Source organism: Tiliqua scincoides, chromosome 4 (genome assembly GCF_035046505.1).
Source record: "Tiliqua scincoides isolate rTilSci1 chromosome 4, rTilSci1.hap2, whole genome shotgun sequence".
Taxonomy (NCBI): Eukaryota; Metazoa; Chordata; class Lepidosauria; order Squamata; family Scincidae; genus Tiliqua; species Tiliqua scincoides.
Window position 1 is genome coordinate 131,004,615 of NC_089824.1, and position 26,919 is coordinate 131,031,533.

Consider the following 26,919-nt stretch of genomic DNA (forward strand, 5'->3'; position numbering starts at 1 on the left):
ATCACTGAAGATGCTGCAGGCAAGTGATCATCAAAATTTCATTTAATTCCTCACTTTAATAAAAATGAGCAGTGACATTGCTGCACACCAAGTAAACACTTTTCTTAGAAGGTTTAACTGAAACAAGTCTTTGATTAATGCAATTATTAAATTATGTTTGCAGAACATAAGATCTTTGGAGCAAATTGACACTACACCTTAGGCTACTTGTAAACCAGTCTAACTCATGGTTTTTTGCTAGGAACCTCCAAAATTTTAGCCTTGAGAGTCTCAAGGATACTCTTACAGACTTCTATTTATTTTTTTAAGGGCTCCATGGCAGCATATGCCAGGGAAAGAGTAGGGCCACAGCTTGTTAAGCAGATTTCTGTGCACGGTGTAGTCTAGACTTTCCCTTTTCTCGATATGTTAGTGTACGCAGTTTAACAGATTTGCCCCACACAACTCGGCTGAACTGCTTGTTACAAAAAGAGGTTCTATCTGGTATGGACCAACTGTTCGAAGAACACGTTTGCATAGAGAACTGAAAAAGTCAACAAACTCGCCATGGACACAGCTGCAGCTTCCCGGCAACAATTCTCACAATCGCAGGGTTTTTTCCAGCTTGGCAACCTTAATAATCACCACCATGAAGCTGTAGCTCTATCCATGGTGGGGTTCATTTACATCCTGTAGTTTATAGCTTGGGCATAACCTATGGAGCCTTTCTGTGTCATTTAAAAAAAGGGGAAGTTGATGTATTTTTGATACAATGGGCATAATCCCTACTGAACTATAGCCATGTGTGAATACAGTAATTACCATAGGGCTAAGTGGAACCTGCCTCCATGACCTCAGACAACTACCTGGAATGAGAGCATAATAACCTGGCTCAGCAGTTACTTTGAGTTTCATGTGCATCAAGGAGGTAAAGAGTTCTCCTGGGCCCTGCGGCAATGTCTCCCACTTACAATGGGAAGTATTACACCCGCCTGTTTATTGCACAATAAACTATTCTTCATTTCTTAGTTAATATAATTAGCATGTATTCTATCAATGATATTTCAAGACATTATAGAACCACTCTTGGTTACGTGAGTCTTACAAGTAATTTTTTTTTGTTTAAAGCTCTGTAATATAGTACAGTATATACATGATATACCACCATGGCTCCAAAAGGAGCTATAACAACACCTTTAAACATTTCATGGTTAATTTAAAAAATACAATTAAAAAAATATTTTCAAATTAAAATTTAAACAATTACATGTACTGTAAATTACAAAAAAGATTTTTACTTATCAAGAAAAAAAATAGTGCCCTCTGAACAAATGCACCTAATATCAATAATGGCACTGTACCATTACCAAATGTGAAAGCAAACCATTAGGCCTGGCAGCTGTGCAATCGTCATTCATTTCAGTAGGCTCTCTCTCGTATTCCCAGAAATGAATGGGAATGGTTGGTGACCAGATTTCTCTCGCTATACACTTGTGCATATATGCTTATACACATACAACACTTCTGATTTGTGGATCCACAAATGATAAAAATATTAGGTTTTGTCTCACAGACCTTATCAAGAAAGTATCTCACTATTGTAAGAAATGTGTATAGATATATTATACAACACTACTTTGCATTTATTCATTCAGCTTTCCATATAAAATATAAAAAATCTGGAAATGATAATGCCTTTCAATCATACGTCACAGGATTTTAAATAGGAATACCTCATCAGAACTATCACGGAAGAACTAGGGCTTATTTCAACTTGATTTGATACTTACAGATATACAGCAAGTTAAAAAAAATACTTACAGAGATAATTTGCAAAAACAGATACAATTCAAAAAAATGTCATGTGCTCTTGCAAGAAGAGTACATAGGACATTTCTGTAGCAGTCAGAAACAGTAAACCATTCTGATTTAACCTCAAGTGTTCAAGCTGGAAGCAGTTCTAATTGCAGGTACTAGAAGAAATGTGTTCCCTTCAAGTTTTGCTCTCGGCCTTCCTTCCTTGCCAGAGGTAAATAGTGTTTTCCATCTCTAACTCCTTTGTTTCCCATAAACCTAATTTAGCATGTTGTCATTCTTCAGGTACAGTGTAAACTCTTCCTTTCCAGTGCTTGATCAAGTTCATTTGAGATCCTTAACGGACAGTCTTGGCAAAACAGGTTGGCATGGAAGAGTCTGCTATGCTTTAGTAGGATTCCCTGCAGGTTTTGGATCATAACCGTATAGGAATGTAGCTGCTATTACGAGAATGGCTCCAAGGAAAAAAATACTACACGAAACAAGAAAGAGAGGCAATAATGAAAACCTGGCAATAATGAAAACCTGTGTATGTTTTGTGCTTTAAGACCACAACTTTCATTAGCTTTGCTTTTCCCATTACCCCATAATTCCCTTTTCTATTTAAATGCTTAAGGGCCCAATTCTATTCAGCTTTCCAGCGCTGATGCAGCTATGCCAATGGAGCATGAGCTGTATTCTGTGGCAGGAGGGACAGTCATGGGGCCTCCTCAAAGTAAGGAATGTTTGTTCCCTTACTTCTTGGCTGCATTGAGGCTGAAAAGTTGGTTAGGATTGGGCCCTAAGTTTTCCAACCCCATAGCCGTGGAACTAATCTACCAATGAAAGCCAAGACTATCTGCAGATACCTGCAAAGAAATGAGAACAATAACTTAAGTATAGACACTTCTTAATGACACACATATATCCTTAATGAACGATATATGCTAATTGAATTGGTGCTTTTGCCCAATAGCATTCTCAGCTCATTGGTGGTTAAAGTCCAAATCAAGTCACAATGCTGCACTAGAGAGGACTGAACAGGAACTTCTTTTCTCCTCTTCACACCTTCTCCCTCCTAGCTGTGTGAAAGGAACTAGCTCAAGCTAAAAAAAAACCAGTGTGTGTAGTAAAAATAAATGGTGAAATGAGCCCCAGACTCAAAAATTGACAGTTCTAAGATGAGAGAAAACATTGTCTTTCAGCTTGTAGTCAAACACACTGGTTGTTTTCAGTATTTCTGATATATCCTGTCAAAATATGTGAGCAATGAAGATACAAATAAAACTGCGTACCTCAAAATATTAACTGACACGTTTAATCAATAGATTTCAAATATAAGAGAAACATTCACTATAGTGTTTACAGAGACACATCCAATAAAGATTGATGTGTTTGATGACTCACATTCTGAGGGTAAGTTGTTAAAATTTTACTCAGCCTGCTAGAGACTGTACTACACATTAAACCTGTTAATATCTGAAGGCAATGTCACATCATAGGCAGCAAACAAACTGAGGTCCAAACTCATTCTTCCGTTACTAGGAGTCAACATTAGTTTATGTACGTATATACCAGTTATGAATTGCCAGTTTGAAAAACTTTCAATCTTCATAAGTTTTCAGAAATATGCTTTAAAAGTATTTTAAAGCGTTTTTCAAACTCCAAACCAATTACTTTCGCTAAGGGGAAGCATTTAACTTCTGTTTGCACAGAAACTGGCAATTCATAATTGGTATATACATAAACTATACATATTAGTTATGACTTCTAATAACTGAAGAATGAGTTTGGACCTAAGTTTGGAAAAATCTCCCCATATTCACACTTGTCTACACCAAACATTGCATTTAGCTTCTCAAAATTAACAGGCCCAACATTGCCTGCTAACAAAAAGTAGAAGAGACAGAAAAGAAAGGGGTGGCTAAGACAACTTTGAGATGGAGGGCTAAGAAGTGATAAAAAAATAAATTCAGTGCTAAATGATGTAAAAATGATTTAAAAAACCCATTCAGGTCAGCATCTGCTACCAACAGGCAGAGCATAAATTCCTGGATGCATGATTAGAGGCAGCTAGAGAAGATGGCGCACTCAGACTCATTAATCTTTTGGGCTTTGGGCTAAGCGGTTTCCAATTCCCGCTAACTTTCCCACTAACTATGGTTATACAGTGTGCAGGTTGTCCCTTGTTATCCACAGGGGTTCCAGAACCCCTAGTGGATTAAAAAAAAAATCAGTGGATAAGAAAACAGTGGAAAAAATAGGTTTAAAGACCCACTTCTAGATTTCTTGCCCCACCGTTGCTCCTAATGGAATAAGATTGTGCTCCGACAACTGCAGGGATTTGATTCTGGGACTCCCTGCTGATACCATAAAACGTGTTAAACAAAAGCAGTTTAAAAAAATTAAACAGTACAATTGTGGTTTAAAAACAGCTTTTCTTACTGTTGTAGAGAGGCAATCAGCAATTAGAAATGCAAAGGAGCCCTTGCCTTTGCCTGGCTCAGCTGAACACTGGAATGATTGCTTGCATGACTGTCTCTCTACAACAGTAAGAAAAGCAGTTTTTTAAACTGTGATTTTAAAGGGATGAATTTTTCCTCCTTCTCCAGGGATCAGCACATTCCTTCTCATTTGCAGTGACCATCCGTGTTGAGTCAAATCCATTTATAAAAATCAGTGTATAACAAGGTTGGACCTGCAGTTTTGTATTTTTAGAAATGCCCTCTATTTTGAGGTAATAGAACAGTTTCGAGAAGAAAAAGCAATGCAACCGAGTCAAACATTAAGTTGCACAGCATGAAGGAGGCAAAAGGTGAAACAGTGGTCCAAGCAGCTGGAACACATTCATGAAGCTGAGGGAGGCAGTTGCATTGAACCGCAGATTGGTGGGGGTTGTCCACCTCTCTTCACTCACTCACCTCCACTGTTCTTCCTTCTAATCCCTGGACTGGGAAAGGAAGAGGACAACAGGGTAAAGTCAGATGCTCCAGGCCACCTTTCTCCTCTCCCCCCTTTCTATTCTACTTCACCCCATCTTCCTTTTCCAATCCAGGAAGTGGGCAGAGGCTGGCACATCACCAGAAAGGGAATAGCATTCGGCATGTCACCATGTAATTAAAAGCACCAGGAGATCTTCAGCTGGCTCTGATGGCACGCTAGTATAAATTTTGCAAGTTCTGATGAATTAACACTGAGAAGCTGTGCTTTGTTTTCTACAGTGAAAAATTCAAGTTGATGTAACACAAAGACACATTGTCTACCATAAAGCATTTAGATTACAAACTTACCTAAACATTAACAAAATGAGTTAATTACATTTCATCTATGCCCACGCCAAGCACATACATTCTTAAATTACTTCTATTAGCCACTCTTACCTTGTAGGGACAAAATCTTGCAGCCAGAAGTATGAGATTAATGTCGACAATATAATAGACAAAGACGTCGCAAATCCTTTTAAAATGTTGTCTGCATATTTTATAACAGCAGCAATCACAAGACCTCCAAGTGCCTGACAAAATATTACATAGTAAGAATGTCACCTAATTAAATGGATCAAATTACTACCTGCTGATTTTTTCCTTGCATCTCCTTAAAAAAAACAAAACTAAAAAAAGCTGAAAAGGGTAATGGAACATCCTTGCAAGGATCAGGCCCTCACACCTATTTAATGGCTAAAGTTTGGGGTAACCTAGTACCAGCTGAAAAACACACTGGTGACTGTCTCGCAACCCCCCAAAAATGGACATTTAACTTGCTCCAGTTTCTAGATCAGGCTTCACATAAACTTCAGCTGGTATAGTGTAGTGGTTAAGAGATAGGCAGCCCAATCCTATGCTGCCCAGAGCATGGGGATGCTGCGGCACCAAAAATGGCTGCCGCGGCACCCCAAGCACTAATCGGGCAGCCTTGGCAAAATGGGACTTTCGTCTCCTTCCTCCAGGTAAGGCAAGCAGCCCCACAATGGGGCTACTTGATTCTGTGGCAACCCTTGGGATGCCATAGAATCGAAAGCCTCCATGTTGCGCTTGTGGTTCGCCTCTCCTGCCCCGCTCCCTCCCCGGCACGCCTCCTCCCCCCACCCCTCCACTCACCTCTCCATAACCCGGCAGTCCACATGACCACCAAGTGGTGTTGCACAGTGATCCACAGGTGCTAGCCCAGTGGCAGCATGTGCTAAGCTAGCACTGGCACTGGGCCAGCGCCAAGGGCTGCGAACATGCTTTACGGCATGTTTGTGACACTCACTGCTGGTAGAATACCAGCAGTGTGAGCTCAGGATTGGGCTCTGAGTAGCAAATCTTGTTTCCGTGATGAACTAGGTGGCCTTAGCCAACCCACAGCCTCAGCTGCAATGTGGGGACAAGATGCACCTTACAAGGCTGTTGCAAGGAAAACTTTCAGATAATACTAGTGAACCACTTTGCACCTCATAAAGTGCTATATAAATGCTATATAAAAGCATTAATACAGGTAATTATCCATGGATTTTCACCCGCCCATGGTTCACCACGAATTTTATCTCAGCTGATGAGATGGGCCCTTTCAACTAAAGAAAAAAAGCTGTTTAACAATAACCTTGTTAAAGTGGAAGAAGGCAGCTGGCAGACAATCCATCAATCATTCTCTCCAGACACTTAGATCACCTTCACTCCAGGGCAAGGGACCTCTCCCTTCCCACTGAGCACATGAAAGAATGCTAAGTGGAAGTGATTATCACCTCCTCCATTCTTTTCCTGAGCTGCAGATGACTCCCGGTGAAGGAAGAGGATGCGTGAAGGGATGGGTCATTTCTAAGAGCCTGTAGAGAGACTGATTTTCTTCCTGATGCATTACAAAGGTCAGCAAGGCTGTTTTTAAATCGCTGAGCAAAGGGACATTGTTTTTTGCATGAATTTGCTTTAATGCAACATACAAAAGAAAATATTTCTTTATCCAGCATGTAATTAGTCTGTGGAAGTCTGTGCCACAGGAAGTAGTGATGGCAACTTGTCTAGATGCCTTTAAGAGAGGATTGGCCAAATTTCTGGAGGAAAAGTTCATCATGGGTTACAAGTCATGGTAGGTATGTGCAAGGTAGAGGTAGGCTGCCTCTGATTGTCAGATGCAGGGGAGGGCACCAGGATGCAGGTTATGTCTGTTGTCTTGTGTGTTCCCTGAAGCATTTCGTGGGCCACTGTGAGATACGGGAAGCCTGACTAGATAGGCCTTTGGCCTGATCCAGTGGGGCTCTTCTTATGTTATGCTAACACGATTTTTGCCATCCATGTGAGCTCTGGGAACGGAATCCTCATGGATACCAAGGCTCAATCTGCAATGACAACTTCTGCTTAAAAAAGGGGTGCCCAAACCCCGGCCCTGGGGCCACTTGCAGCCCTCAAGGCCTCTCAATGCAGCCCTCAGGGAGCCCCCAGTCTCCAATGAGCCTCTGGCCCTCCGGAGATTTGTTGGAGCCCTCACTGGCCCGACACAAATGCTCTCAACATGAGGGCGACTGTTTGACCTCTTGCGTGAACTGTGGGATGGGGGCTCCCTCCACTGCTTGCTGTTTCACGTCTGTGATGCAGTTGCGGTAGCAAAGGAAAGGCCAGCCTTGCTTTGTGTAAGGCCTTTTATAGACCTTGAGCTATTATAAGACCTTCATTCATTCATATAAGTTCATCTTTAATATATTCATTTATGTAAACTTATGTAAATTTATTCAAATTTTAAATGTAAATTAATTCTTTTTTTCCCTGGCCCCCGACATCGTGTCAGAGAGCTGATGTGGCCCTCCTGCCAAAAACTTTGGACACTCCTGGCTTAAACCATCAGCTTTGAGAAGGTAGTTCTGGTAATTCAGCCTCTGTTGCCTGCTTTGCACTGGTAAGCATGACTGAAAATATCCACTTCCCGTAATGATTCAAAGCTATTGCATTAGAGGCATTATGTTATTTTCTTATGTTAGGCAGGTAGAGTAATCATCACCATGACTACAATGTAGTTTTTTTAAATTGTGCTTTAGTTAACAGAGTAGTTAAAAAGCACTTCACATACCTTATTTTTGAAATCCTTAGTAAAGCTCTGGTCAGTATTATCACTGCAGATGGCAGCAGAGGCTGAGAAATTGCAGCTGGCCTGAGGCCTCATAGCAAGTTCAAAGCACAGATGGAAAATGACTTCCCCAACTATCACTCTTAGGATCAAACTACATAAATCAAAATATAAAGTATGTGCTTAAGGCTGACATGCTTGTTTCTTAGCTAAACAGCAACTGGATCCCCTCTTTCCATGAATCAGGACAGCAATGTGGAGGGTTGCCCTTTGCTTCAGTCTTCTCCCAGTGACCACCTGCTATTTGCCTCCTTTTTGAGGCAAAGAGTAGCCCCAGGGGACAATCTGGAATGGGACCACAGTGGGATGAAAGGTTAAAAGTTATCTTTCTCATGCTGTGCTTTCATTAATTAATAACCAACTGTTTCTTCAGAAAACTGGCACTCTCGTTCTGTGGCAGAATAAACTCAGTCAATTTGTCATTACCTGCAGAATGACAACTATCCAGGTGAGCTTGTTGTAACCCTGAAAAAATCCATTCTTTGATACAAGTTCTCCATCATAAATATATACACCCATCAATCCAAATATGCCACCAAAAAATCCTGAAAGACACAAGTTTTGCAAGGCAGTGAAATAAGTAGCTAAAAGAAGAAATTCTCACATAATCAGATATATGTGAACACATGCTAATAACTTACAGTAATCAATACAGGAATGTGCTCAGTGTGGAACTACTACTGAAGACAGCCTCAAGTTGCTTCTACAACAAAATGCAGCAGCCCATTTACTGACAGGAGTTAGCTGCAGGGATATATTGTGTTGGCCAAACTGTACTGGTTGCCTGTTTCCTACAGAGATCAGTTCAAGGTGCTTATTATGAATTATGAAGTTCAATCTTCTGCATGCTTATTCCCACTGTGCAAACCAGGCTTACTCCAAGGTAAGTGTTGATTGGATTGCACCCTAAAAACCCTGAATATCTGAAGGAACAGACCTCTACCTCCCCACAATCTGCTTGGAGGGATCCTTTGGGGATCCTCCCCAAGATCTGTTCTGGGTTCCTTTTCTACCCAAAGTGAAATCTTCTGGGGCATGAGTAAATAGGGAAAGGCTTGCACCCAGTTCGTCATGTCAGGGTTTATTCTATTTTCCTCTTGGCTTTAAACTTCCTTGACCACTTTTGCCTTTTGTAAGATATGTGTCTTGTTTTATCCCAGCAATTTCCTATCTGTTGTTCCAATACAACATACTGACTTTTAAATAACCTGCATGCCTTTTTACATTTTCACCTTACAGGTCTCTATTCACTCAGGAGACAGGAAGTTGTCATGTGCTGAAATCCTACACACACTAATCAGTGAGCAAGTCCCACTAAACTCAGTGAGGTTTACTTCTAAGTAGACATGCCTAGGATTGAGCGGAAAGCCTATCACATTCCACAACTGTTTGATTTTAGGGGGACTCCTCAGATTTTGGGCTCCCTGCTATTCTGGAAGAGACATTTTCCCAAGGCCCCTTCTTTCAGGGCTCTCTAGTTTTTGATGGTGGTCATAAAAAAATTAACTTTTCCCAGTTTGTTGCCAGTTTACCCACTAAAAAAAGTTGAAATGGGAAGCAAGGAGGTGGGACAATAACTGATAGGAATTGCACCTATCTTGCCCTCCATCACCCTACAGCTGGAAATAGTTAAAATTAATTCAGTTATGGTGTAACACACAGGCTGGGATCCAAGGAGATAGATTAGATGAGGTATGCTTGACTTTTTAGTTCTTTAAAATAATAGTCTTCTCTCTCTTAGTCACTGTTTAGAAGTCCCTTCATTTTCAAAAGAGATGTCATAGTTTTGGAAAGGGGAGAATGCTGCGCAAAAAAACCAGGCCAAAACCTTGGGCAAATGGAACTAGTTGTACGTGCTTTGGAACTCAGCCATATTATCTAGCACCCAGTAGTTGCAATCACAAATCAAATAAAACAAGAAACAATTCAACAATTGCATTCTGAACAGGATACAGGATACAACTCCTGGAGTTCCTGTTAGGAAAGTTAATGGCAAATTCAGTATATGCTTCTAAAACAATCACAGATAACATGCTGAGGTACTCCAATTATATGTTGATGTAGATTCAGAACTCTGATCTGAGTTTCTCTGTAAATGGGCCTTACCTAGCTGAATGTTCCTAATCCATACTGATTGTTTTGTTTCTTTCAAAATTTTCTCAAAATACACTCCAGCAAATCCACTTGAAAAGCAGGCTATAAGAACTGCCATAAGGCCCACAAACTGTGATCCTGCCGAAAGTTCTTTCGTTGCAGCCGCTTGTGAATCTGATGGCCACTGCAGGAAACAAGAAAAATGGATGTATATATTAGAAAGGTATATGCATGTTGCCAAGTAATATTAACAGGATGCAAAGATGATGTTAAAGTGAGAAGGTTTTTATTCCAGTGGTTCTCACACATTTAGCACCAGGACCCACTTTTTAGAATGAGAATCTGTCAGGACCCACTGGAAATAATGTCATGACCGGATGTGAAATCATCAAGCAGGAAAATTTTTAACAAACCTAGGCTGCAATACGACCCACACTTACCCAGGAGTAAGTCCCATTGACTATCATTGTTAAAAGAATATACATCGTAGCTTGTTAAAAGTATAGGCATCTAGAATTTCCCCCAATGCAGTCACATACCATGGTAGAATCAAGTCTAATATATTAAAAATAAAATATTGAAATGAATGGGGACCCACCTGAAATTGGCTCATGACCCACCTAGTGGGTCCCGAACCACAGTTTGATAAACACTGGTTTATTCAAACACCAGTATTTTCTGTCCAACTACAACTGAGCGCTCAGTCCCACCACACTTTATACCAGGGGTGCCCAAACCCCAGCCCTGAAGACTCCCAATTTGGCCCGCTGGGAGTACCCAGTCTCCAATGAGCTCTGGCCCTCCAGAGACTTGCTGGAGCCCATGCTGGCCCGACACAACGACTCTCAGTGTGACGGCCAACTGTTCGGCCTCTCCTGTGAGCTGTGGGATGAGGGTTCCCTCCACTGCTTGCCGTTTTATGTCTGTGATGCAGCAGCGGCAGCAAAGGAAAGGCTGGCCCTGCTTTGTGCATGGCCTTTAATAGGCAATGAGCTATTGCAAGACCTTCATTCATTCATATGTTCCATCTCTAATGTATTCATTTATGTAAATTAATTCAAATTTGAAATGTAAATTAACTCCCCCCCGCCGGCCCCTGGCACAGTGTCAGAGAGATGATGTGGCCCTCCTTCCAAAAAGTTTGGACACCCTTGCTTTATACCAATCAGCAGACAAAGCTGAAGCTGTCCTAATAAGTGCATCTGTTTCCTGAATGAAGCAGCTGCAAGCTACTTAAGGAGCATGCAATTTGTCAGTGAGTGAAAAAAACTGATCCATTAAGTAGGAAGGGTACTGTCTGAGTCTCTCTGGCTGCTGTATGGACTGCGAACAAGATCAAACTTTGTCACAGAATGGGTCATATGCACCTTGTTACGTAGGACACAGTAGTTCCCCAGAGGCGAGATCCTATAATCATCCTCAACAAGGAAGATTTTTTTTAAAGGATAGTTTTACTAAATTTTTTCCATTGAACATTCCTGCTATCCAAGCAGTGACACCTTTGCTTACTTTAAAGAAGGGAGAGGAAAACCCTAAATGCTTATTCATTTGGATCAGTGCAGTCACCATCACTCCAACATCTGTGAAAGTTGAAGAAATTCTGCAAAATGCCAGGTCTCTACTAGACACCAGAAGTGTAAGAGCCCAATCCTATCCATATCTACTCAGAAGTAAATCTTATTGTAGTCAATGGGGCTTAATCCCAGGTATGTGTGGATAGGATTGCAGTCTTGGGGCCAGTCCTATCCAACTTTCCAGCACTGATGCAGCTGCAATACAGCCCTAAGGGAACAAACAGTCCCTTACCTTGAGGAGGCCTCCATGACTACCTCCCCACTGCAGGATGCAGCATATGCCCTGTTAGCAAGGGTGCATCAGTGCTGAAAATCTGGATAGAATTGAGCCTCAAGTTATTTTTCAGTGCTAAGGAATATAATATTTTGTAGCAAGTGCAGCCCTCAAGCAACAAGTGCAGTGATTTGGCCCTTGTCTCAGAACAGTTTATAAGTGTGCTCACTGTAACAACTTTGTGGTCAATGACAAGTTGCATATGTGACGGTCGCCGCTGGTCAGGAGGTCGCAACCCCCAAGCTCTCGAAACCGAGGGGAGATCTGCTCACCTCCGGAGGCTTTGCATAATATCAAGCCCTTCTTGATGGCAGAGATGCCAGTCTACATCCCTGTCATTAAGCTGTGCATGACTGTACATGAAAATGCAGGATGTATTCAAAGCCATATTTATTTATTCATTCTCTACCTTCCAAAAGAAAGTTACTGGATAGTGCCTCAGAAGATAAAATTCATCCTAAAATGCTTTGCAGTGCCTGTCTTCTAGACCAGGGGTCTCCAAACCCCAGCCCGGGGGCCAAATGCGGCCGGCGGCAAGTCTCTGTCTGGGCTGTGGCCAGCCTCTTGTCCCCTGAAAGCCTCTGGCCCACTTGGCCAAACATGATTGGAGCTGTGCTCTGGTTGCATCTGGAGGGTGTTCTAAGGGCCAGAGAGGTTGAACGAATGAGCCCTTTCATTCATTTATTCACTCATCTAAGTTCCATCTCTAATTTATTTATATACATTTTATATTTAAATCTTTTTTCTGGCCCTCTACACCGTGCCAGATATTTGATGTGGCCCTCCGGCCAAAAAGTTTGGATACCCCTGTTCTAGACAAATGTTAAAAAATTAACAGAAGTCTATTGTACCCTTGGGTAACATATTCTGATGAGCCACAAGCAGAGATCAAAGAAGGAATATTTTGTGTTCAAAAGAGCCATCTGTCATTGGAACACTTGTGTTTGAAATTCTGTTTTCTTATTGAGCTTTCACCAAATATATTCAGGGGTGGATACAGGTTTTTCCAACATATGCATTAAAAAAATGGCTTGTCCAAATCCAAGTTGGAACTGAGTATAACAAATCAAGTAGATCTATATGTTCTGCTACGATAAAGGCATCCAGGCTTATTTTAGATATAATACTGTGTCAAAGCTGAACATTTTGCCAAGCTACAGATTCTGCCTGGAGAAATGTTGAATGGTTTGAAGGAGTCATTGTTAGAGACTGACTGGTTTATGGTACTGCATTATTTTATTGCATATAATAAAAATCTAACCATGAATCCATTAGTAAAACAATTGATATCCTGAATATTAATACAGTTTTCCACATATTGATGTGAATGCTCACCTGTACCAATGCAACTCCGGTCATCAAAATCACTAATGAAAGCCATTGATATACACCCAATTTCTTACTGAGCATGGACACGGAAAATAACGCTGTGGTAAGAATTTTCAACTGATACGTGACCTAAAAAGACAAAAATCAAGATTACTAAAATCATCATCAACACTCATTATTTATCTGCAAAATTCTACAGACATTCTAAGATGCAAGATACCTGGTAAGTGGCTGCATCTAAATTTGACAAGGCAACATACAGGAGGTTATTCTGTAGCGTGTAAATCCCAGATGGAATGGCAAGCTTCAGTGTCTCCATTGGTTTGTTAAGGATTTCATCATGTAACACCCTGTTCAGAGCACGAAAATTACACTCTGTGAAAAGACAGAAAATGATAAGACTCGTGAAAGTTTAAAAACAGACAGGTCAGATGTGATCCATTAATTTATAACAGATTCCTACTAAAAATCTTTACTTTAAACTGGATAGGTTCCATCCACAATTAGGCATGAACAGCAGAGTTAGCACAAGGGATCTTCTCCATCCCATCCTTCCAGGGATTTCATCCTCTTTCTGCAGTCCCCAACTCCAACTCCTTGTCTTTCTTGAGGGTCCTTAACCCACAAGAGCAGATTTTGGGAGGGGGAAAATGGAGAAATGCAGTGGGGAAATAGGAACAGGGAAAATCCCTGGTGCAATTTCCTGAACCTATCTGAGTAAATGTTATATACAGTAGATATTACAGCATCTAAACAGTCTGTATCTTTAGCAAGGGTAATTTCTGCCACAAAACTGAGGAGTAGGTCTTTAGCTAAGTGCCTGTTGTTCCTCACACATCTTTCAATCCTGAGTTGTGTTCCCACTTTGTTCAAAATACAATATCTGTATATCGGTATTGGCAATAATTCCTGCAGACACACATTTAAAACAGGGAGGGTGGAAAATCTGGTGTGTCCTTGAGAGATCTAACAGTTACACAAGGCTTTCAGTTAGCATTTATGTAGTCACTGATTCTCTGCTGGTCTTTGTATTGCTGTTTTACATGCAAAATTTTAAAACTGATTAATTCAAAGTTAATTTAAAAAAGATACCTACTGCTGTCTTTGTAAACCAACAAAACGCAGGCCATAATCTTCAAGAGTTCAGCAATTACTACTGCAGTTGAAGATAAATAGCGAGGTCCTTCTTCTTTTAGTGTTCGAGAGTAGCGCATAGTCAAGACCAAACTAGTTGTCTGGAAGACCAATATCCCTAAGGAAAGGTATTTTAAGTTGGTAGACATAGCTTGACTTTCACTTTCCTAAACGCAGAAAAAGGGGAGAAACAAATTAAAATGTAAAAACAGGGATTTGTCAAGGGACATATTGCAGCCTGTTTAGGAAGAGCTCTCAGCACTGAGAAATCTCTGAAAACAAGGTGCAATGAACCAACAAACTTGAAATGAACACAGAACAAATTGTTTGTAGTGGTAGTACTGAAACAAGTGGGACAGTACCATTTTCTTGCTCACTTCTGTTGTTGCCAGGTGATTTATGGGCTGTTCATTCAGCTGTACTGCTTTTAGTTGATTAAGGTTTAATTGGTAATTAATTGATTAAAGTTAACCAATACAACTGAAGAAAGACAATTGTCTTTCTGAAAACAGTTAATGAAGGTAAGTTTTCTTTTAATTACATAGCAGCCATAAATTATTGGTAGTTAGGAAGAATCAGGCACTCCATACTAATGGAAAGAGCTGCACAGAACATTTAATATTTGTTGTAATGCTTAACAGAGGTGGGGGCGATTTTTCTTTTTAGAAGAACAGTGGAAGGCAGGAGTGGAGGAGCCACCTAATACAACCCTTTCCCATTTTGCCTCATTTTTACTCAAACATTTGGTCTATTGGGCTGAGTACTGACCAATCCATCTAGCACTGATTCTCCAATGTTTGAGGCAGAGGCTTATGCAAGCTCTGCTACCAGAGATCTGCCCGACTGAACTTGGGACATTACTCCCATTAGAACATAAGAACAGCCGCACTGGACCAGGCCATAGGCCCATCTAGTCCAGTTTCCTGTATCTCACAGCGGCCCACCAAATGCCCCAGGGAGCACACCAGATAACAAGAGACCTCATCCTGGTAACCTCATCCATTGTTCTTCAGGCAAATCCCTCTGCCACTAAGTATGGCTCCTCACAAAAATAGTGTAAAGGAACAGGGCCAAGCTTCCCCTCAGTGCCTCAGACCATGGGAGTTGAATCTGTAAGCCTAACTGCCATTCCAAGTGAAAGCACCACTTATCTGAACCACCCAATCAAACATGCACATTCCTTGTGTGTGGTACACTATAAAAGATGCTAACAGAGCAACATTGCCAGATGTTTGAAGCAAACCTTACCTTAAAGATTTTGGGTATCTGAGCCTAACGAATGCACTCTAAATGCACCCTGCATCATGGCAGGCATGCCCTTCTGTGTGGGGGAAAAAAAATGGAATACAGTATTTCTCAAACTATGGATTGGGCCCCACTAGCTGGGAGGCGAGCCAATTTCAGGTGGGTCCCCATTCATTTCAATATTTTATTTTTAATCTATTAGACTTGATGGTATGTGACTACATTTGGGGAAATGTTACAGATCTGTACTTTTAACAGGCTACTATGTATGTGCTTTCAACAATGATAGTCAATGGGGCTTACTCCCGGGTAAATGTGGGTTGCATTGCAGCCTAGGATTGTTGAACATTTTCCTGCTTGATGATGTCACTCCTGGTCATGACATCATTTCCAGTGGATCCTGACAGATTCTCATTCTAAAAAACATGACACTTATTTGTACAAAAACAGTTAAACTAAAAACTTAAAACCTCTTGGCAGTGATTCAGCAGCACTTTCCCCCATTCCCTTATTAACTGACCTCTCTAATTAACCAACAACACATTGCTGCTGTAATTAAATGTCAACAGAGGAAGGGCTCCCCATGCTTAATTCCCAGTACCGTATTTTTCGCTCCATAAGACGCACCTGACCATAAGACGCACCTAGTTTTTAGAGGAGGAAAACAGGAAAAAAAATATTCTGAACCAAATAGTGTAATAAAATATTTAATAAACTAGAACAGAACAACATTTGAACCATGTAAAGTGAACAGCAGTCAACAGTGGCATTAAGAACCATTATCACTGTCATTAACAATGGAGAGACTTAAAGGTTTGAGTACTCTAGTTTTCTGGAAACCCCAAGAACTCATCATCGCTAGAGTCAGAATTTATGAAGCTCACAAAAGCAGGTGCACACAAATAGGGGATCACATTATCTTTCTGCTACAATGATGTTCTGCCAAATTCCAATCCACTGGGCCTCGTGCCCGCTTAAGGCTGATCAGTCCCCCTTGTGCAACTCACCAGTGCAGCAAGCAAAAGTGAGTCCAGTTCCAGTCCACAGATGTCAAGTAAATCAGTCCCATCAATCAGAGTTGCCAAATCAGAGTCCAGAGCCAATAAGCCAAATTACAGTCCAAGGTCAGGTTCCAGGTAGGTTAGTCAAATCCGTCAGGGTATCCAAGTCCAATCACAATCCACAGTCAGATTCCAAATTCAATAAACCCAGTCAGTCTCCTCTCCAACCTGCACTCCTTCAAAACCCACAAACCCTTTCTGCCTCAGGTACTCCTTATATCCCTGAGGGCCCTATTGCCTTCCAGTGGCTGCAGCTGTGCAGCACACTCTGCTGAATGCCCAGGCCTTACCCTTAAAGGGGCCACTGCTGACACCACATCTACCTCCTCGCCAGTTCTTCCGTGATTCCAATACAAATGAACAAGTGGAAAGTCCAACCACAACTTGAATTCTCAAGACACAACAAACCTCTGGATTTATGGTGATTTACCTGGGGCTTGTGCAATAAGCAAACACTGGCATTCTGACCAAGGAGACAGTTTTTCCTTTGTGATGGGGGGGGGGCTTACATTCAGATGCTGATGAGGTGAGTGAAAGCGCCCCTCCCCTGCTGTGTGAGTGTAAGTGAGTGAGTGTAAGTGAGTGAGTGAGTGAGGGGGGGCAGAGCATCTGTGTGTGTAAGAGAAGGGGCAGCCTGTGTGTGAGAGAGAGGGGGGAAAGTGTTTGTGTTGCAGAGAAGTTGTGATGCTCCAGGCTTGGGGTGGGGGGAAAGAGAGGCTGTGATGCTCTAGGCTTGGGGGGGGGGGGAAGAGTCTGTGATGCTCTAGGCTTGGAGGGGGGAAGCAAGAGTCTGTGATGCTCCAGGCTTGGGGGGCGGGAAAGAGAGAAGCTGTGATGCTCCAGGCTTGGGGGGGGAAGAGTCTGTGATGCTCCAGGCTTGGGGGGGGAGCAAGAATCTGTGATGCTCCAGGCTTGGGGGGGAGAGAGAAGCTGGGATGCTCCAGGCTTGGGGGGGGGGGAGAGAGAGAGGCTGGGATGCTCCAGGCTTGGGGGGGGAGAGAGAGAGGCTGGGATGCTCCAGGCTTTGGGGGGCAGAAGAGAGAAGCTGTGATGCTCCAGGCTTTGGGGGGAGAGAGAATGTGATGCTCCAGGCTTGGGGTGGGGGGAAAGAGAGGCTGTGATGCTCCAGGCTTGGGGGGGGAGAGAGGCTTTCCTGGGAGTAAGCCCCCCTGACTCTAATGGGACTTACTTCAGAGTAGGCATGCACAGGATTGGGCAGCGAGACTGCCACCCCACCCACGCTTTCCTGGGAGTGAGCCCCACTGATTCTGAGACTTACTTCTGAGTAGACACGCGGGCTTGGGCTCCCTCCAGTGCTGCCACAGTCCGGGCGGGCGCTGAGGGAATGCAGGAGCCCCCCCGCCAGCTCAGCCTCTGACTGCCCGGGGAAGCAGAGCAGAGCGAGCGGGTAGGGGGCGGGGCCAGGGCAGAGTTTTTTTGTTTTTGTTTTTTCAGTATTCGCTCCATAAGACGCACACACTTTCCCCCCCACTTTTTGGGGCGGAAAAAGTGCGTCTTATAGAGCGAAAAATACGGTAATTTATTTCAGAGAAATATGATGGCTGTATTTTGCATTTTCCAGAGTAATGTGGATGTAGTATTGTTCCAACCTGGTGGTCAGTTGACAGATGAATAACAATCCCAAAAGCAGAAGCAGCACCCGTCACAGGAGGGAAGGCTACATTCAGACATCCTTTCATTATGTCTGTGACTGAGGACCAAACTACACCATACACTAAACACACCATTGGGTTGATGTGCTTAATTTTCCTTAGCCACTGTTAGGAATGTCCCGTTTGGATCAAGATTGCAGTAAGGGAGAAAGTTAACCTTTTGTCCCACCATGTTCCTTATCTGGATCATCACCACCCTGAACTCATTTGACCTGGAAGGAGAGCTCCCAAATGGCACTCAAGGGAACTTTCCTCTTAGGGCAAACAGCAACCATGAGAGGGCCTCATCTGACTCTGGACAATAAGGGAGGCAAGGATAAAAGCCTCCCGTCTCTCAAACTGTGATTTCAATCTAGCTCCTCTCTGTGGATACTATTTAGCAAACAAAAGTTAAATGTGTCATTCCTAATGATTCAATGAATACAACATTGCATTCTCACTCACATTCACTCAATCTTTAAGAACATAAGAACAGCCCCACTGGATCAGGCCATAGGCCCATCTAGTCCAGCTTCCTGTATCTCACAGCGGCCCACCAAATGCCCCAGGGAGCACACCTGATAACAAGAGAACTCATCCTGGTGCCCTCCCTTGCATCTGGCATTCTGACATAACCCATTTCTAAAATCAGGAGGTTGCGCATACACATCATGGCTTGTACCCCATAATGGATTTTTCCTTCAGAAACTTGTCCAATCCCCTTTTAAAGGTGTCTAGGCTAGACGCCAGCACCACATCCTGTGGCAAGGAGTTCCACAGACCGACCACACGCTGCGTAAATAAATATTTTCTTTTGTCTGTCCTAACCCGCCCAACACTCAATTTGAGTGGATGTCCCCTGGTTCTGGTATTATGTGAGAGTGTAAAGAGCATCTCCCTATCCACTCTGTCCATCCCCTGCATAATTTTGTATGTCTCAATCATGTCCCCCCTCAGGCAGCAAGAAACCATTATTCTAGATCAGGGGTGCTCAATAGGTGGATCGCGATCTACCGGTAGATCGCGAGGCAAAATGAGTAGATCGCGGAGTGCCAACCCCCCCCTTCAGGTGCCTCTAGGAGGAAATGCCGGGAGTAAGGCCCATTGTACTCAATGGGGTTTACTCCCAGGTAAGTGTGGCTAGGATTGCAGCCTCACAGCCTAATCCTAGGCATGTCTACTCAGGAGTAAGTCCTGTTATACTCAGTGGGGCTCAAGGTACACCAACATACATTGTACACATAAATGTTATATGTTATGATGGCGCGAACATTGTAAAAAAAACTCTGGTAGATCTCCGGGCCTTGCTAGGTTTCAAAGTAGCTCTCGAGCCAAAAAAGTGTGAGCACCCCTGTTCTAGATGCTGCTACAGTTTGGGACTGGGTTAACGCCTGGTCTCCATCTTCCTTCTCAATTTCATTTAGAGCAGGGGTCTCCAAACCTCAGCCCAGGGGCCAGATGCGGCCCACAGCGAGCCTCTATCCGGCCCAGGGCCAGCCTCTGATCCCCTGAGAGCCTCTCGCCCAGCTGACCAAACACAACCAGAGTTGTGCTTGTGGGGTGGGGGAATGGGGGTCCATTTAAGTGTGTGCTTTATCTTTTGAACTGTGTTGGTGCTTGGAGAAACCCTGGACAATTGAGCCCATTCATTCATTTATTTATCTAAATTCCATCTCTAATGTATTTATATAAATTTTATATTCAATTTCTTTTTTGGCCCTCAACACTGCCAGATATTTGAAAAGTTTCAAGCTGAAGTTTCAGCCGAAAAGACCTCTGATTTAGAGGATAAGGAGTGAGGAAAACCTCTACATGGCCTCAGCCTTGACTTAAGATCAGTTGAAAAGTGATTAGCTTGGACAGAAGCTGGAAATGAGATTATACGGGCTGCATATGGAGGACTGTGTGTGGAATTGTTTGCTTGAATGGGATGAGGACACTTGGCTGGAAATGTGTGTGTGTTGCAATTTTTTTAAAGAACTGTCAAATGACTGGAAGGTATAGCTGGAGGGAAAGAAAGGGATGAGATAAAGCAAGAAAAGAGAGGACATTACAATTTTGTAAGAGATCCTAAGCCTTTCAAGATGGAACTGACAATAAATGAAATAAAAATGTGTAAAATGGTTAATTTCACTCAGGAGACATATGTTCCATTGACTAGCATTTCAAATTTTGCCTCAGAATGCATCGTGGCAGTGAAACGAAAATATTTAACTGTTCTTAGAGCATTCCCATACAACCAGATTTGAATGTCCTCAATGCACTTTTACTACTGTTCTTAGCAAGAATCTTAAAATATAAGACTTTCAGAAATAATTATACTTCTCATAAGGTTACATGCTTGTGTTCCTTCCTGAATTGCTGACTGATTCTTTGTTAACACCTTGCCGGAGGCATAATGGAGAACTAGTTCTGCTGAATGACAAGTTTTACTACTTCTGTGTCAAGTTATCGAATAATGACCCTGCTTTTTAACCATCTTTGAAAAGAAAATATCTAATGTGTTGTTTCACAAACTCCATACCAAAGATGCCTAAAAATGAAAGGTAAGAAATGTGAACAAATATTGTACGTGCATGATATGACCATCTTGTACAGTGTTGCAAACCAAAACTACTTTAACACTGGTATCCATTAAATATTTGCTTTATACCATAACAATGTAACAGAGGAATTAATCCCACAACATAAATGTATCATATTGCATCTCTGTTTTTTAAAAAATATACTGAGTAAATCTTAATGATCCACTAGCAAATTTCATTTCTGGTTTTTCACTAGCCCGCTAGTAATGACGTTTGTAACACCAGCTTCTATCTCCCTCAGATGCCAACTCTAACTACAATATATGAATAGTCACATTAGTTATGCAAAGAAATTGAAAGCAACTGAAAATTCAGAGCCTGATTTCAGTAAATTTAAATACAGGTAGAACCTCAGTATTCACTGATTTGGTATCCACTGATTTGACTCACCACTGGTACTGAGGCCCACCTTTAAAACCCTTGTAACAAGAGGGGAAAAAGCACCAAAAGCCGATTTCCTACCTTTGCGCTGTTAAATAATTATAATTTCATTCCACAGGATTCCATTATTCAAGCCATCTAGTGGTTGAATGCGGTATAGCATCTATACCAATGCATTCTGGGGCAACAATAGAGGAGCAGGAAACCTGGAAGTGGGTCTTCAAAGCTATTTTTCCACTGATTTGGTATCCACTGATTTTTTAAAAATCCATTAGGGGTTCCAAAATGGAACCCCAGTGGATAATGAGGCACGACCTGTATTTTCAAAGGAGAAGGCAACAATTATTTGCCGCATGTTTTTATTTTCAGCTTGACTGACAAGTCTTCCTCTCCCACTAGTTTCCACTGAAACAATTTCATTTTTCCCTGTTGTCCAGTTCGGAAAGGTCTAACAGACTCAAATACATTTCAATTTCATTTGCCATATGCATTTACTTCCACAGCTAGCATAAGAAAACAAAAACAGATAATGTTACTGCATATCATAATGGAAGTGGTGACAGGACCATTGTAACCTGGCCAACTGTGTCCTGGCCAAATGTGTCTCAGTTATTGGCTTCCCTGGACGTTTGTGCTCAGTTTTTTGTGTCTTGGACATTTGTGTCTCAATATATGTATAGTTATATAAGATATACTTTATTTTTAAAGTTCAAAGGAAGGGTTAGGGCCGGGATAAGAGGCTTAGCATATATCACATGGGGTTTGTTGCCCAGTTATCAAACTGAATTATCCATTCAGTTGTGCCTGACCCTCGATTCCATGAGCCAGTTCTCTCCATGACTTCAGCTCTTGTACAGCTTCCTTCAATTGCTTTATATTTTGGCCAGTGTCTGCTTCGATTACATCCAGCCAACACGTTCTTTGGTGTCCTTGTTGCCTTCTGCACAGTTGTAGTGGGTTGCAAATAAACTGGACATGAATGTCCAGGGACACAACTGACCAGGATGTATTAGACCAGGACACAATAGTTCAGGATGCAAACACCCTAGTAGCAACAGAAGTGGGTTCCCTGCAAAATGGGGTGATCGACATACAATGGGCAATGGCTAACACTCCCAGGTCAGTGGCTGCAACCCATGTCACTCACTGCCTTATGCTACTCTTCCTCTCAGGTTTAGCCACCAGCAACCAGGTTTAACCTGGTTTACCCACTAAGCTAGCACAGGTGACCTCTGTCAGTAGTCAGGCTCTTAGTTACATTTCAAGATCCCTCTCCACTTTATGCCAAACCACAGAAGTCTTAACATGCAATAAAAATGAATTTTCCATTTTAGCCCAGCTCTGTGCCTGGAGCAGAGAGATGTAAAGAACATAACTAATTCTGCCCATCCAGGCTTTGGCTTGTATTTCTCAAACACCACCACCACACACACATACAGGGTAACTTTTAAAGGAAGTTTGTGAAGTAGTACAGAGGTCTTCTGATCAAAAGAAAAAAGGCAGAAATGTCACTAAACATGCCCAAGTCTTTTCACAAACCCCTTAGGGTCCCATTTTCCCATTAAGAGTTCAACCACCCAGCATGCCATAAACACGTTCAGCACTGTTCAGCTTTTCAAGAAAACCATTCCCAAGAAAAACAGAAGCACGTACTGTATTAGAAAATCATTTTTAAAAAACACTAAAGATTACCAACTTCAAGTATAATCTTCTCTCCTTTGGTTGTCTTGATTTCAGAGCATAACATCCTGCAATCAGCCTTGTGGCCAAAGGGGTAGAAGATCAGGTATCAATTGATCAATTTCTCCAATATTTCATTTTCTTTCCAAACAGTCTCAGGTGAAGAAGTTGGTATTTTTGTGCTGCCTCAGTTTGCTATATGTCACTTTCTCATTCTGGCAGTCATTTTCAGCAAAGCTAAACTTCAAAATGCATGCATTGTTGGGATGGAAACAGTTCCACAGTTACGAGATGACTGTAAAAAGGCAGACGCCACCTAACACTGTATTTGAGGCATATGACGTGTCAGTAATTGTGCAACAAAAATCTACATGTTCTATTGGAACAACAACCAGCCCTTTGATAAAACACTGAATGTTTTATCAAAGGGCTGGTTGTTGTTCCAGTGGTGCTCTTTTTAAAAAAACCTGTTTCCTCCAGCAGGAAGATTAAAGACCTTCAATATCAATTTGACATCTGAGGGCCCAATCCTATCCAACATTACAGTGCTGATGCAGCTGGGCCAGAGGGGCGTGCGCTGCATCCAGCGGTGGGGGGATAGTCATGGAGGTCTCATCAAGGTAAGAGCATGTTTGTTCCCTTACCTCAAGGCTGCACTGAGGCCTCCAGGAGCTCCTAATAAGGCCTTGTGGACTTATTGGCCAAAACTCACCATGGAGGATGAGGTGGGTCGCAACACTAAAAAGTTTGGGAAATGCTGCTCTACTTCTTAATCCTTAACTAGTGATTCAACAGAAAACAAACATTTTAATGAAATTTCATCCTTCCCAAAATACCTGTACCAAGACTGAAACAATTGTAAAAAAGTTTCAATATAACTTTTCCACAAGGTAGCAGAGGTTTTTCATTTCTCAGTCTGATCAAGTTTTTTAAAACTCAGTTTTAGACAGACAGAAACAAACTTGTTTCCTTATTGCTGGTTTCACCGGGGGGGGGGGGGAACAGCTTCAGCCTCAGCTTCTGTGCTGCTTCTCAGTGTATCATTTCTCAAAGGAATGGTTGTCATTCACTGCTATGGATCCAAAAGGAAGGGTGCAATGGGCACAAAGAAAGGCACTGCAACCCCATCGGGCCCTTGCAGTATACAAGCACTCCTTCCCTATTGTTGGGTTTTTAACAATAAAAACAGTTGGCGCATAATTAAGTCATCATAGAGCACAGAATCCACTACATACCTTTAGTATACGGCTTGACACTGGGGATCAGGGACTAGCAAATGAACACAAGTATCATTTACTGATCTATCTGGACAACCTTTAACAATACACCTAGCTATTATTTGATTTCTACAAATATCTCACAGTAAATACTCTTACCTACCAGTCAAATAACATGGAGGTTTTCCTCTATCTCATGGAGAAAACTGATCTGCCCAGGAACTACCTGCAGTCTATGTTTCAGGTTAACATTATTTACTTTTGGATGAGATGGGGAGGTAGTTATATGAAAAAAACTTATCGTGGTTGTATAAACAGTTTACATAAGGTCCCCAATATACAGACGTTCAAGTTATGAACATTGAATTACAAATGGACTTGGTCATGGCTTTGAAGCAAGCACAACTGTGAAGACATTGGCAAAAATAAACAGAAGCTGCTTGGTGGCAACCAATAGCTTTGAAATGTTAGCTCAATAAGGAAGCAATCCTAACCCCTTATGTCAGTGCTTTCCAGCACTGGCATAGGGATGCCAATGGGACATGTGCTGAATCCTGCAGTTGAGTGTCGCTCACAGAGGCGTCCTCAAAGTAAGGGAATGTTTGTTCTCTTACCTCAGAGCAGCATTGCCCTTATATCAGTGCTGTAAAGCACTGACATAAGGGGTTAGGATTGCACCCAAAGTTAAATAGTGATCACTTGGTGTGGCAACAAGGGAACACAACAGCTGAACAACACTGGATAATATTGAAAATTGGGGGATTCCTGAGGACGGAAGGGAAGGAGAGGATGAAGGAAGCAGTCAGTGTGACCAAGGCTGATTGAATGCAGGGAGCTGAGATTTTGCTAGGCCCAGTAGAGCTTTTTCCATGTAGAAAATACTACTTTTTAACAGTTTCCAAAAAATGTATTTATTTTACAAGGTAAATGTATAGTAAAATCTTCCCCCCTCCCAAAGGCAATATAAGGCAAGTGTAAGACTGGAACACTTGTAATTTACCAGGAACTAGAGCATCAGAATATTCTGTTAGCGGTGCTGGTGCCAGGTTGCTGGGGGCCCTGGGACAAAGTCCAGTACTGGGTCTCTCATAGCCCCCACCACCACTATAGCAGTTAGTACCAAAGGTGCAAAGGCTGACTCAGTAAGGGGGTCTGACCTGGCCAAGCCAGGGTATCACCCTTGTCTGTTAGCCAGACACATACATCTTCAGTGCCACCTCTGTTCAAGTCCAGCTCCCCAAAATATAAGAAGTACTAAACATTACAAAGAGATCACTTGATGACTTATTATGGGATCAAATAATAAAAGAAAAAAACAAATGCAAATCCTGTCGTACAGGAAATTCTGGACCTCACTGCAGTTCATCTTAAAACCTGGCTGATGAACAGTTACTGTTCAACCAGTTATACAATAGTTTGATATTGACTTAGGAGTTCTCATGCCAAACTCTGACAGTAAGGTTCACAGGATCAGGTTTCTCTTTATTAGTCAACGAGGCTTCACAAGCTGTCTTCTCTGTATGCAAGATAAGTAGCTGGTAAACTACACATAGCAGCCTAAAACATCTTCCAAACTGTGGTACAAATTAGGCATTTACTGCAATTCAAAGCTTGCTTCTCCCTCTTATATGCACAAACACACTATTGGCAAACCCCATAACTTTTACAAATAAAAAAACAGTATCTACATACAGTGCAACCAAGCTAATATTTGAATGGCATACAGTACAGTGCTTAATTCTAGGGCTGTCCCTGTCTTTTGCTATGACTGGAAACAGTTTCCATTCATTGCACCGCTGACACTCCTTCCTTCAAGCTGTGGCTCAAAACCCACTGCCCTTTGCTTTCTTCTTCCATTCCCGGGCCACCCAGTCCAGATTTGCAATAGAGAAGAACCAACATTAATTTATAATTTAAAAATGATTTTTTTTTTTATAATGGGCATGCATTCCCAATTCCTCCTATTGCTTGCTGTGTTTGCTCGCAGAAGGCAATAAACTGCAAACGGGGAATGTGTCCACAGCTTTCCTGGGTTTCAAGCACTCACTGTATAGAATAATAAAATAGTAATTTTATTACTATTTTAATAAAAGGCCACCATCCACACTACAACAGTGCACAAGGCTTTGTGCTACCTGGCCTAGGTGGAAATGAAAGGGATGCACACCTTGGACCCAAATGCCCTCCTCTTCTCCCCACACAGGCTTAGAAACCCCACAACAAACTTAGCTCTGAGTTTCTCATCTGAGCTCCTCGCCAGGACAAACCCCTTCCTCTTTCCCCCAAAGATACCCCATCCCAGAGCGTTAGCATCCAAAGGGGGGTCCTGTTGCCTACCTTGAGCCTCTCAACTTGGAAGATCTAGTCCCAAAGGGGTGGGAGGAGAGACTCGGCGGTGAGGCGCTCTGCACGTGCTCAGAGGAACCGGCTGCCTCAAGGTTCCTACTGAGTGTCCCGCACAGGGCTCAGCCCCAGCCCCGCGCGCCTTCCCGGCGAGGCTGCCTCCTCCGCTCCCCGCTCAGCCCGCCCAGGGCTCCGCTTCCCATCCTCACCTGCCGCGCTGGGAGCCAGGCGCTCTTCCCTTCCGGGTGCCTCTCAGCCGGTCCCGCCCCGAGAAGACTCCGGCTGCAGCTGCAGCTCCGCCCTCTCCGTTCCCGGCGCCCCGGCCGCCTGCCTCTCTGGCATCCCCGCGCCCTTCCATGCGGGGCCTGAGCGGAGCAGCTGGGCCGGGCCCTGAGGCACAAAGCGGGAGATCAGCCCGGTGACAAAGGCTGCTTGCCTGCGAGGATGCCCCACTGACTCTCATGGCACTTACTTCAGAGTA

At 42.6% G+C, this 26,919-nt stretch overlaps 1 protein-coding gene across 2 annotated transcripts; it reads right to left on the bottom strand.

Moving 5' to 3' along the window:
• Positions 1–26,674, bottom strand: SLC35A3 (solute carrier family 35 member A3). Of its 2 annotated transcripts, none has more exons than XM_066623912.1 (8): positions 26,648–26,674; positions 14,237–14,441; positions 13,361–13,515; positions 13,147–13,269; positions 9,976–10,147; positions 8,296–8,414; positions 5,154–5,287; positions 1–2,266 (listed from the first exon to the last, which is right to left on the bottom strand). In XM_066623912.1, exons 2-8 carry the CDS (start codon positions 14,421–14,423, stop codon positions 2,176–2,178), a joined length of 981 nt encoding a protein of 326 aa, XP_066480009.1. In that variant the 5' UTR covers positions 14,424–14,441; positions 26,648–26,674; the 3' UTR covers positions 1–2,175. The 2 variants fall into 2 exon arrangements, with proteins under 2 accessions (XP_066480009.1, XP_066480008.1); XM_066623911.1 differs by having other exon boundaries at positions 26,433–26,653.
• Positions 26,675–26,919: the final 245 nt, after the last annotated feature.